Here is a 12,311-nt window from a genome sequence, read left to right on the forward strand (position 1 = left end):
TGCGTCTGCCTGCTCTGAGCCTCGCCATTCGTTGTCGAGTCCTCAAGTTGGGCCTCAATGGCCGCCCTGAATGGTTCATTCCGCCAAGCCCAACTGCAACTGGCTCTTAGCGTTGCCGGATACCCAGGAACGCCGGGGGTTCGAGGGTCCCACTCGGAGAGCATTGCGTTGCTGTGGTGAGCTGTCAAACTCCGAAATTCCCAAGGCGCGCGCGGATGGGTCGAGTTCCAGGAAGGAGATCAGTGGAGTCTTCGCACTGAAGTGAGACCAGTTGCAGGGGGAAGTCTGCAGCGAGCCCGCAGCAAATCCAAACAGTGACTCAGCGATCGATGTGGTCGTCCTTTCCCAATCGGATGCAGCCCCGCCCACGGGTTCGCCCTTGCCGACCAGTCGCTGAGGCAGGGCGAGTGAGCGAGTTCGCTCTTGCTTTGATTGTTTTGCGGCCCGCGATCTGGAAGGGGCAAAGGGGCATGTGAGCGCCCCCCTACACGTGGCCCGCGCGCTCTCTCGGGGTCACTGAATGTGTCGAATTTGGTCGTTAGGCCCAGGGTGGCGCATCGCCTGACGCCAAACCCAACGTTTCACCCAAGACCGAACTGCCCGAGCAGCCGCGCATCTCGGTTTTGGTTTGACAAGCAGACCGCCACGTAGGTCGTCACCAACCCACATCCATCCTTCAATCAGGCTTCCCAGTGCATGAAAATCGCAATGCGCACCCATGCGCGAAGACGCAAGGACGTGTGTCTTCACGCACAATTGTGCAATGTGCCGGGCGAGGCGTTGGGCAGGGGCCACGACATCCGAGCCAACCTTGAAACAGTCGGATTGACAAGTTTGCCATGGTCAATTGACCTCTCTCAGGCCCCCGGTTGGGCTGTGAAGCTGGTGGAGTGAGGTGGTTGGGTGGAAAACTCGGAGACTGGGGAGTCGGTGCCCCGCCACCGAAGCTGGGTTAGGGTTCCAGCCCTTCGCTTGGGCCGCCGTCCACTGCCATCGAGTCTTGTCCTTGCGAGTGGCAAAGGGATTGACCTATGATCGTCCTATTTGGGCTCGCAAGCGGTTAGAATTTCCAATTGCTAGCGTGCTAGCCCGCTCTAAATCGGCGATGGACTCGGGCATGGTCAAGAGATTGAACTGGTCAATGGAGGGGGCGGGGTTGCACAGCGGGAGGGGCAGGAAAGGCGGGCAGCGAAGGCGGGCAGCAGCCGATCATTGATGGTTGGCTAATGGCAACTTCCGGGTATTCTGTCAATTGACACCCTGGCAACTTCAGGAGGAGGACACGAGGCTTGGTCTGAGTCTCCTTCGTGAAGTCAAACAGCTTTCACAGCCTCGAAGATCTCAAGGCCTGATTCGAGGACCTTCTATCCGAGTCTCAATTGGCCCCGTCCTTCCATCCCCACTCAACACCAGGACTCCTCGGAAACGACCCTGGAACTTGACTAAGCTCGAGTCAAGATGGAGGAGCATTTTCCGTCCATGATCAAGAAGCAGTGCGAGGTGTGCAAAAAAACGGATGATCTGTTACGGTGTGGCGGATGCTACACCTACTACTATTGCGGCCGCGATCACCAGACATCTGACCGCCCAACTCACAAGACGACATGCAAGACTATCAAGGGCACCAAGACCAAGGTCGAGGAGGAGGAGGCCAAGCTGCATGCCCGGGTGGCCGACGATGACGACGAACTGCCATCAGACGTTCTCGACACAGGCAGGCTGTGGGCGTTTAAACCGGCACGGCCGTATTTGCAAGCACTGTTTGAACACGGCGAAATACTCGTCCGTTCCTGGCGGCAGCAGGGGATCGAGGACGCGCTGACCATCTATCTCAAGCTGTTAAAGCTGAACACGGTCGACAACCAGGCGGCGCGCTATCTCGTCCCCGCTCTGTACATACGGCTCGGAAAAAATCAGGAGGCTTACGATTTCTTGAAGGGATGGGGGCTCCAGTTCCGAGGCAAGCCCGAGGCCAAACAGCTCGATGAACCTAGCAAGGCGTATCTCCACGTCAAGAACGCCGACGCTACCGAAGAAGTCGAGCTCTGGACCGGCAGCCGGTTCCTGGACCTCGCATTCGTATCCAGCCTGCAGCTAATCAAGGTGCGCCTCCTGTTGGGCCTACAACACCTACTCCAGGCCCGCGCCGAACTTCCCCAGGGTTCACCTATGCCGCCAGTTCGGGAGATCCTCGCCGATGTCCGCGGCAAGTACTGCGACGACATTCTGGATCGCATGCCCGAGATCTTCGCCGACGATGCTTCGATCGTCAAGAAGCAGGGGGAGCTCAACGAACAGCTCAAGGAGCTCTTCATTGCCGTCGACAAGTACAACAAGCACTTCTGGCCCATGATGCTGCAGCCCGAGGAACGCGACTTCGCGAGCGGGTCCCAGATGTATACCCATGGATCGCGACAGGAGGCGCACCTCGCCTTCTCGCAAACGTACCCCGCCTGGTGCGAGACCCCGATGGCGATCGGGATGATTCGCGCGGCCGTGACTGCGGCTAGCCAGGAGTGACGGGAATCAATGTTGCTCATCCATGGTCAAGGGCAAGCTTGAAGGGCGGCCATGTACCTTACATAGCCATGACCAAGAGCTCAGCACTCTGGTACTCAATTTCAAGCTATAAAGCCCCTCTACATCAGGTACACTTTTGACTGGCGAAGTCCAAGTAGAGTTAAGGCGTTATGAGAAGTAAATCTGACCCTAGATAATTAAAAATGAAGGGTGTTCAAAATACACCCAGGTAGCAAAAGGTACGTCACCTGCAGGATTCGAACCTACGCTCCCGAAGGAACTGCCTGGCAGCTTACCTGATGGTTAGCAGGGCAGCGCGTTAACCACTCCGCCAAAGTGACTGACCATGAGGAGCAGCATCTTATATTACCTATCAAGAGCAGCTTCCTTTCTGACAAAGATCAGACTGGATCAGCGACCACTATCCACATAATTATACAACGCCTCGACGTTGTGAGAGTAACCACAAGGAATGAAACAAATCCTAGATTCGGCTATTAACTATCACAGGTTAAATAGATTAACTAAATAGAGACAAAGCAAGCTACCCCGTAGTATGTATGTGGCGGGCACCTTGAACCGAAGTCTGGTGGTCTCACATCACTATCCTCAACGGCGCCGCAGTCCAATAGCAGTAAACAATCCCCCCGCATGAGGATAACTACATAGCGAGGAATTCAACGAAAAAGCCTGGAGTGGCGTGGTTGAACTTCTTCAAAGGAGGTCTGGATTCCCGAGGCAAGTATAGAGCGCAGGAGAAAGAGATGTATTGCGCGTCGCTCAGTTCCTTTCTGGGATCCCGACGCACTTGCCAGGCAAGACACTTGTAATTGAGAAGTAGGGCCGGCCTAACAAGGCGTGCTGAGCGAACTATTATGATGCCGCCGTCCCAGCTAGGGAACTGCTAGTGGATATCTCCGGGCTCCATGACGTCCCACGTTATAACGTCGTCGGTTCGGTGCATTTTCCCACACCCAAGACCGCCCATTCTACCCCTTTCCATCGCAACTTTGTTAGTTGAGTCAAAGCACTGTGTGGGGTTCTCAGCTGCTTGAGCAACCCCGCGTTTAAACAGTACGAAGTACCGTGATGACGTTCTTGACTGGTTCTTGTCACCTTGCCGCAAGCAACATAAAAGTCGGCACTTCTGCCTCACCCTCTAGCTATTGGTTTCTTCCGGGTATAACCTGCATTTTCTCAATTGTCCCAAATTTCGATAACAAACAGAGAAAGTTTGTCCGCCGGAGACGTGGACTATGGGAGGTTGTCTTTCGCGCCGAAAGGCGGACGTGTTGGCTGAAGATCACCTCTCTTCTCGTGAGCCAAAACCAGAGCCACCTCGCTTCTCGGCATGCAGCATACTTTTTAACGCCGGCATTCCTGCTTTGATCTGGTTAGAAGACGCCCTCGCCTATTATGGAGTACCTACCATGGTCTTCGAACTCTTCCTGCTCGTCCCGGATGTGGATGCAGCGGCTCGGGTCTTGAAAAGCTCAGGCTATCAGAAAAGAGAACCGAGCCTTGCTCTCCGGCCCATTTGCCAGTTCGACAATCTCTACGCCGCAGTCCGGACCGAGAACCAACATCCGCCAACCACCGATGCGGAGGCGACATCACAATCTCCGGAGGTTAAGCCGACTCGTGTCATCCTCCTCCCAGCTAAGGAATGGTTCCACGAGCTTCCCTCTGCGCCCGAGGACATGGAAGATTGGTTGCCAACACTACCCCAGCTTCTCGCTGCCTTGATAGCGAAATGGCTAAGTCTGGAGGAAGGAGAGCGGGATCTACGATTGCGCATTGCAGTGTTGCTCGGGTATATCTACGCGGGCCTTGACAATGTCAAGCTTCCTGGGTTTGAGCAGCAACTTCCGCAACAGCTTCGGGCCTTCCACATGGATCGGGTGCAAGGAAGGATCAACCTCGCAGATTTGGGAACATTTCGCTGCCAGCAGCATTATTTGCATCCTAGAAATGAGCAACCATAGGTAGCTGAATAACAATAAAGACGAAGTTGTTTACAGCAAACCTCCACTAGTACTATTACTAGCATCACCTCCAACCAGAAACACCTTTCCCGCGTCAAACGCAGTCTTCAGCGCCAGGGCATACCCCCTCTGGTTAGCAACCACTCGCTTCCCGGTCTCATCAACAAAGTCACAGCTAAAGTGCGTATGACCAAACGCCCACATCACCACCGACGGATTCGTCCAGCATTCCTCGCCCCCCAAATCCGTCGCAAACCCCGACGAGACGGGACTCCCCCTATGCCGTTCATCCACCGCCCTCACATCCACCGTCGGGCTGTGATGCGTAAAAACCACAATCCGGCGCTGCGGCTCCGACCTCGCAATCTCAGCAACCTGCTCATTCAACCACCCCAACTCCTCGACATGGGCATCAACATGATCCGCCACCGTCCACTCCCTAATCTGCTGGAAATCCACCAGCCGCCCCTCCACAGCGGCCGCCTGCTCCGGCAGCACGCGCGAGAACAGCGTGCAGCCCAGCACGGTCAGCGTGTCACTAACATCATGACGGGTCTGGTCGAGAAAGACGAAGCGGCCGATGGTGGAGCGGGCGCGCAGCTGGGCCATGCGGTCGGCGAAGGCGCGGACGTGCTGTTTCGCGGCGGGCCAGCTGCAGCCGAGCGGCTCGTGGTTGCCGAGGAGGAGGAAGACGTTCCAGTAGCGGCGGAGCTGGGTCTCGAGGAAGGTGAAGAGGTTGGGGTTTGTTACGTGCCCGATGTCGCCGAGCAGGGCGAGGTTGGGGGCGGTTTGGCGGAAGGGGAAGGAGTAGGTGGGGTGCGTCTCGAGGTGTAGGTCGGAGAGGATTTGGAATGTTGCTGGTGCCATGTTGCTGGGGTGGGAGTATTCTGTGGTGTGGTTGAGATACTGTGACTAGGAGCGGGCCAGGCCAATATGCGGGTTGGGGCGGGCAATTAATAGGTAATCATCGCTTTCGTCCTGCGGCGCAGCCAGTTTGCTTCGAGTCGTTTCGCACTGTTAACAGGTACCTTAGACAACCGGCTATAACTTGACAGCATTGATTGTCTCAGAGCTTGATACTCTAGCATTGGTACACGCGCATAAAAGAAACCCACAGCACTGGCAAGGTGTGTAAGGGGAGGACTGCTGGAAAACCCGCATGCCACACATTTTTATTATGAATATTCAGGACCAACTTACAAACAAACAAAAAGAAGAGATTGCCGCGTGGGAGGAAGAAAAAAAGAAAACAGAAAGTTCATGTCCGAGTGGGGCGGTTGATGTCCAGCCAACAGTCCCTGGTACTTCGGCGTGGCTGCATGGAACACACAAGACTCACATGATGCTGCCTAAAAACGGTCGATTTTCCAACTCGAGGTACATACCTTAGGTAATTGCCATAGTGATTTAGTTGATCCATGCGGTCGCGCTCCCGCCTCCCAAACTAAATAATCGGTTTCGACACTGCGCTCATCGTGTCTCGGCATTTGTTGGACACTCAGTCACTGCCCCTATCGTGTGCCCTCACTCTCTGTCCACCCTTATGTCTCTTCCGCCTTCGCCGAGACTCCCCAAACCCCTTCCTCAAGTACCGGGGCCCAAACTCGTACCGTTTACTCGTACCGCCCACGCCGTTATCCAGTTTGTAAAGGAACTCGGTAGTCCAGGCCAGGATGGCCGCGTGTGGGAGGTTACCATCAAAGGGAAACCCTACGCTTTGAAGATGGTGAGTGACACCATATTTAGTGCTTGTTATACCGGCTAGACAGCCAACTAATCCCCACTCTCCGTTCAGTTCATGTTTTGCCCGACCGATTACCTGAGAGACGATCTGGCGGGCCATCTTGTTCGGGACCTCTCCTCACCTCGCTTCTACACGGACTACTTCGACCCGTTCAGTTGCGAGTGCCGCGCGTATGGTCGGCTCAAGGAAGAGAACAGGGAGCACCTCGCTGTCCGGTCTCACGGCTACCTGCTTCTCACCCCCGCCCAGGAGCTTGAGATCACCAGATCGATTGCCGGGTCCGAGCCAAGCAGGAGCAACATCTGGGACCGGAGTGAAGAGCATCAGCACCTCCCAATTCAGGCCATTGTTAAGGATCTCGCCGAAAGCCAAGAACCTTTTACTGCAAAGCAGGTACCGGACATGTGGGCAGATTTGAAAGAGCTTCACGAGTTGGGCATTCTGGTCCGGGATATCAGGATCTTCAACTACCTGGGTGGGAAACTCATCGACTTCAGCAGATCTTGGTCGACGCCCCATCCCGGCTACGCGGCCCTCTACTGGGCCGATGAAGGGGAGGAGAGGAGTGGAGACGCACACGGCTTGAACAAGGCGGTCATCGAATGGGGTATTGGCAATCATTGGGATTGGGACGAAGTTGTCATCCCCGATGAGATGGTCAACTGCGCCTCCGGGAGGGGTCCAAACCAGTACGGAGTCGACCCAAGGCTCTACAACTGGCTTAAATGGGAGAAGAACCCTGTCGCTGCGTCTGCGTTCTTGGAGGAACATGTGCTCGAGAAGCCTGTAGATAATGGTGAATATTTGCGTACATGGGGTGTGTAGATAAATGTAGGGAAGTACGAAATACCTTCCGCGTTTTACTCTTCGTCCAACTTTCTAGGGACCCATTACGTTCGTTCTGAGGCCATCCAGTAGCGACACTACCAACTAAAGGCTCCGAACCAGAAGTGAAAACGACATCAACGTGCTAGACTCAACCGTTGGTATCTCTATCCAAGACTCACTTGTCTTGTCTCGTCTTCGCCGAATCAGCATCTATTGGTACCTGAGTATCCTTTGAAGGGAAAAATTACCTACGGGACCTAGCGAGGAGCGCTTGAAACAGCTGAATGTCTTCAACACCTCCCTCGGTACCCGGTACCCGGAAGCGCGGGGGTCTGGCGCTCACTTCCATATTCAGTGGGAGAGTCGTATTCTTGGCGCTGCCACCTTTCCACTTTAATCTGTCGATCATGTTGCCCAGGTTGGAACTTCACAATTCACCTCACGCGATGCTTGAGCTGGCCTCATTTCAGTTGCACGCCGTCACTCGCTCCACGAGGATTGAACCTCGCCCTCTTCCCTCAATGCTGTCTTTTCGGACAAGGCATTAATCCTCAATTCCCCCCAATCCCCCCCCGGACCATCCGTAATGGGGGCCATACACCACCTCGGCCACCAACTCCGGCCACGGTCCCGCCAGGCAGCTCTACGGCTCAGGAATGTCGCGGTAGCCTTCACCTTCTGCCTGGCCATCTTCTACTTCCTCCGCCGGCCCGCACCCCCGAGCGAAGTAGACCTCCTGGAGCAGCACATGAACGCAGGACCGCCAAGACACCCCATCAACGTGGTCAAGAGCAGCGTCGACTGGGGGCGCATCACGGCGCGCTTCCCGCCGCGGGAGCACCCGGTGAAGCTACCGAAGCACGCGCCCGGGCAGCGCGGCCCGCTACTGCCGCGGATCCAGCACCGGTTCGGGAAGGAGACGGCCGAGGAGCGGCAGACGCGCGAGGCCCGCCGCGATGCCGTGCGCCAGCTCACCCGCAAGTGCTGGGACAGCTACCGCCGCTATGCCTGGAAGCGCGACGCCCTGCTGCCGCTGTCCAAGGCCGGCCGCGACCAGTTTTCGGGCTGGGCCGCCACGCTGGTCGACTCGCTCGACACGCTGTGGATTATGGGGCTGAGGGAGGAGTTCGATGAGGCGGTTGCCGCGGTGGCTGAGATTGACTTTGGTGACTCGTCCACGCCGATGGTTAACATCTTCGAAACCAACATCCGCTATCTCGGCGGGCTGATGGCTGCATACGACCTCTCCGGGCGGGCGGTGCTGTTGGAGAAGGCGATCGAGCTGGGCGATCTGATCTACGGCGGGTTTGACACGGCGAACCGCATGCCGGTCGACAACATCAACGTCGTGGCCGCCGCCAACGGGCAGGGTCTGATGGTGGAGGCTGCCGTGGTATCAGCGTCGCCGGGGACGCTGACCCTAGAAATGACGCGGCTGAGCCAGATCACAGGCGACCCCAAGTACTACGACGCCATCACGGGCATCGTAGACCTCTTCTTCCGCGGCCAGAACCAAACCGCCTTACCAGGTCTCTTCCCCATGATGGTATCCATGTCGCGCGAGGACGTAGTCACGGGCGCCACCTTCACCCTCGGCGGCTGCGCGGACTCACTATACGAGTACTTCCCCAAGCTGCACGCCCTCCTCGGCGGGCGCGGCGGCCCCCAACTCCCCGGCCTCACGCGCGGCTTCATGGACGCAGCCAAGCGACACCTCTTCTTCCGGCCCATGCTCCCCGACCCCGAACCCGACCCCACCTCCCCCAGCTCCACCCCCACCCCCACCCCCGACATCCTCCTCAGCGGCAACGTCAACGTCGACGCCGACCTCACCCCCCACCTCGACCCGGAAACCGAACACCTCGCCTGCTTCATCGGCGGCACCTTCGCCCTCGCCGGCCGCCTCCTCACCTCCGAAGCCGACGTCGCCGTGGGCGCGCGCCTGACGCGCGGCTGCGTGTACGCCTACCGCGCTTTTCCCACAGGCCTGATGCCCGAGCGCCTCAACATGGTCCCCTGCCCCAGCACCGACCCCGACACGCCCTGCGCGTGGGACGAGGCCCGCTTCGAGGCGGAGCGCGCGCGCAGACCGGAGTATAAGGCGCATCTGCCGAGGGGGTTTACGACGGCGAAGGATCCGCGGTATATACTGCGGCCGGAGGCGATTGAGAGTGTTTTTTATTTGTGGCGGATTACCGGGGAGGCGGAGTGGCGCGAGGCGGCGTGGGATATGTTTGAGGCGGCGGCGCGGGCGACGGCGACGGAGACGGGGAGTGCGGCGGTGCTGGATGTTACGGTGGAGGGGGAGGGGGTGCGGTTGGACGATTATATGGAGGTGAGTGACGTTGACCCCTGCTTGTGGTGTGAGTGAGTCCTGGGTGGGCATTGTGCTGACTGGACTGAACTTCTAGAGCTTCTGGATTGCCGAGACGCTCAAGTACTTTTATCTCATCTTCTCGCCGCCTGATCTCATCAGCCTCGACAAGTATGTTCTCAACACGGAGGCTCACCCTTTCCTGCTGCCACAGCCATGACGGGTTGGCCGTTAGAATGGGTGGGGGAGGGCATTGGCGTTGCTAGGGCATCCTGTAAGGTACTTGTATGGCAACCTGTGAGATATTGTGCTACGAATCATTGTGGAATAAGTCGTGTCCCGGTCTTGAGGATCTAGCGCTGGCAGCAGGGGCAGTTCCAAGTCGGACGACGTGTTCGTTGGCACTCCGCTTGGGATGAGTTTGCCCGATACAAAAATACCCAACGATGTGATTGCTTCCCATATCATAACTTCCTCGAACGCTCTCCACGGACCAAAACGCGGGCGCAAAAGTGATATTGGTATTTATCATCAACAAACCAGCCCTTCCCCCCCCACCCTGACGCCAGATAATGCAATCAATTTATCCCTCAACCCAAACCTTCAACACAGCCCCACAACCACTACCTCCGGCCGCCACGTCCACCACCCTGCCCACCCATGCCACCCATTCCACCCATCATACCGCTCATCTGCTTCATCATGGCATTCATGTCCATCCCCCCCATCCCAGGCATACCCCCACCGCCACCACCACCACCACCAAACATCTTCATAAGGCTCGCCATATCCGGCATGCCACCGGCACCACCAGCCCCGCCCATACTCTGCAGACGCTTCTGCATAGCCGCGAGCTGCTGGGCCTTGTTCCCCCCTGCCATGGCACTCTGCGCACGCTGCATGTTCTTCATGTTGCCGCCCATCTTCTTGGCCATGCCGGCCATCATGCGCTGCTGGGTGAGGAGGTCCTCGACCTCGCGGACGGTGGTGCCCGACCCGCGCGCGACGCGCGTCATGCGGGTGGGCTGGTCGACAAACAGCTTGCCGTCGCTGTCCAGCTCCTTGTCCGTCATGCTGTCGCAGATGTAGATCATGCGCTTCAGCTTGAGCGACCCCTCGTCGTCGTCCATCCCCTGCATCATGTTGCCCATGCCCGGGATCATGCCGGCCATCTTGCTGAGCGGGCCCATCTTCATGATGTTCTGCAGCTGGTCGCGCAGGTCGCGCACCGTGAAGATGCCCTCGCTGATGTGCTTGATGGTTTCCTTCTGGTCCAGCTTCAGGCTCTGCACGTGCTCCACCAGCCCGGCCATGTCGCCCATGCCGAGCAGCTTGCTGATGAAGTTGCGCGGCACGAACCGCTCGAAATCCAGCATGTGCTCGCCCGTGCCGATGAAGACGATGGGTGTGTGCGTTGCCGCGACGGCTGAGATAGCACCGCCGCCGGCCGCGTGGCCGTCCGTCTTGGTGATGATGATGGCGCCGAAGTCGGCTGCCTCCTTGAAGGCCTTGGCTTGGGCCTCGGCCTGCTGACCGATGGAGGCGTCCAGGACCATGATGGTCTCGTCGGGCTTGATGGCCGTCTGGATGTCCATCATCTCCTGGAAGAGGGCGCTCTCTTGCCTGTGGCGACCCGACGTGTCCACGATGATGATCTCGAACCGCTCCTTCTTGAACTTGTCCACGCCGTCCCGGGCCACCACGGCCGGGTCCGTCTCTGTCAGGCTGCCGTAGTACGGGATTTTGGCCTTGGTCGCGTTCTGCTTCAGCTGGTCGAAGGCACCGGCGCGGAAGGTGTCGGCGCACACAAGGCAGGCGCGGAAGCCGCGCGACTGGTAGTGCCTGGCGAGCTTGGTACATGTCGTGGTTTTTCCGGCACCCTGCAGACCGACGAACATGATGACGTTGGACTTGCCCTTCTTGGGCTTGAAGGGCTCGGCGTGCGGGTCCACGAGGCTGACGAGTTCGTCAAAGACGGCTTTCTGGATGAGGCGCTTCTTGTTCACGGCGGGCGGGAGGTCTTTGAAGTTGACGGTCGACTTGATCGACTTGCGCAGCTGGCCGACCAGGCGCACGTTGACATCGGCTTCGAGGAGGGCGGAGCATATCGTCTTGAGCATAGAATCGAAGGCCTGTAGAGTGCGCAATGTCAACAATTCTGCGTCACGGCTTCTCTGCTCCAGAGGAACATGTTGATGTAGCTCGGTAATGGTAATGTTGCCACATCTGGCCAAAGGGAAAAGAAAGTTGAGAACCCACCTTTTCATCGAGATTGGGGGCGCGCGTCAGGTCACTGACGGCCGCATTGATGCGGCGGCCTAGATCTTGTAGAACCATGGCGAAACAACCACAGCAGCGAGGCCGATAGCAAGTTGGATGTGGGTGGCCTGTGTTTGCGTTGACAAGTGTCGATGGCCAAGTGCGAAATGGTGGGGCTTTGGGAGGAAGGAAGCTGGCCTTGGCAAGCCTGGGGTAACTTGGAAGGGTTAGTAGGGGTTAGGGTTGGACGAGTGGACAGAGTGGTACGGGCAAGGGCACTCACTCGTGAATTGCCTGGCCAACTTTACACAATAAGTACATAGGTACCTAACTATCTCAATCATCCAATCTTTCATCCTACTCCCGTTGTTCCACATTCCAATATTCCGCTGTTCCGTGTGCCCTGTAGAATCACCATCGACAACAACCCGAAAGTCCCCTCGAAGCAAGGAAAAAAAAAAGAAAAGAAAACCGGAAATGGGAAAGTCTGAGAGATGAGCCACCGAGTCCCAAAAGAAGAGCTTGAAAAGAAGAGCAAGAAAAGAGCCGACCATACTATATCCTTCTCAGGTTCCTCTGCTAAGGTATACGCTATTTGTGGTGGACACTTCACAGCAAACCTTTTGCTGAAAAAGCTGTTCGACCTGAGATGGCCTTGGGA

General features: G+C 57.2%; 6 protein-coding genes and 1 non-coding gene across 7 annotated transcripts; 4 read left to right on the forward strand and 3 right to left on the reverse strand.

Moving 5' to 3' along the window:
• The first annotated feature begins 1,194 nt into the window (after positions 1-1,194).
• Positions 1,195-2,769, forward strand: B0H64DRAFT_408024 (uncharacterized protein). Its single transcript, XM_062804603.1, has one exon. The coding sequence runs from the start codon at positions 1,459-1,461 to the stop codon at positions 2,518-2,520; it is 1,062 nt and encodes a 353-aa protein (XP_062655294.1). The 5' UTR covers positions 1,195-1,458; the 3' UTR covers positions 2,521-2,769.
• On the reverse strand, positions 2,763-2,861 carry B0H64DRAFT_t150. Its single transcript has one exon. It is a non-coding gene; the product is annotated as a tRNA-Ser (tRNA).
• A 783-nt stretch (positions 2,862-3,644) lies between these two features.
• B0H64DRAFT_477969 (uncharacterized protein) lies at positions 3,645-4,505 on the forward strand (the record flags this gene model as incomplete). Its single annotated transcript, XM_062808230.1, has 1 exon — positions 3,645-4,505. Exon 1 carries the CDS (start codon positions 3,777-3,779, stop codon positions 4,503-4,505), a length of 729 nt encoding a protein of 242 aa, XP_062655295.1. The 5' UTR covers positions 3,645-3,776.
• Positions 4,458-5,546, reverse strand: B0H64DRAFT_408026 (uncharacterized protein). The gene has a single exon (XM_062804604.1). The coding sequence runs from the start codon at positions 5,370-5,372 to the stop codon at positions 4,536-4,538; it is 837 nt and encodes a 278-aa protein (XP_062655296.1). The 5' UTR covers positions 5,373-5,546; the 3' UTR covers positions 4,458-4,535.
• A 361-nt stretch (positions 5,547-5,907) lies between these two features.
• B0H64DRAFT_408027 (kinetochore Sim4 complex subunit FTA2-domain-containing protein) lies at positions 5,908-7,080 on the forward strand. The gene is made up of 2 exons (XM_062804605.1): positions 5,908-6,231; positions 6,301-7,080. The coding sequence occupies exons 1-2, from the start codon at positions 6,049-6,051 to the stop codon at positions 7,072-7,074; spliced, it is 957 nt and encodes a 318-aa protein (XP_062655297.1). The 5' UTR covers positions 5,908-6,048; the 3' UTR covers positions 7,075-7,080.
• A 360-nt stretch (positions 7,081-7,440) lies between these two features.
• B0H64DRAFT_408030 (glycoside hydrolase) lies at positions 7,441-9,951 on the forward strand. The gene is made up of 2 exons (XM_062804606.1): positions 7,441-9,412; positions 9,489-9,951. Exons 1-2 carry the CDS (start codon positions 7,664-7,666, stop codon positions 9,609-9,611), a joined length of 1,872 nt encoding a protein of 623 aa, XP_062655298.1. The 5' UTR covers positions 7,441-7,663; the 3' UTR covers positions 9,612-9,951.
• A 1-nt stretch (position 9,952) lies between these two features.
• Positions 9,953-11,802, reverse strand: B0H64DRAFT_477973 (SRP54-type protein). The gene is made up of 2 exons (XM_062808231.1): positions 11,651-11,802; positions 9,953-11,523 (listed from the first exon to the last, which is right to left on the reverse strand). The coding sequence occupies exons 1-2, from the start codon at positions 11,726-11,728 to the stop codon at positions 10,015-10,017; spliced, it is 1,587 nt and encodes a 528-aa protein (XP_062655299.1). The 5' UTR covers positions 11,729-11,802; the 3' UTR covers positions 9,953-10,014.
• Between the last annotated feature and the right edge of the window lie 509 nt (positions 11,803-12,311).

Source organism: Chaetomium fimeti (assembly GCF_033439085.1).
Source record: "Chaetomium fimeti strain CBS 168.71 chromosome Unknown B0H64scaffold_8, whole genome shotgun sequence".
NCBI lineage: Eukaryota > Fungi > Ascomycota > Sordariomycetes > Sordariales > Chaetomiaceae > Chaetomium > Chaetomium fimeti.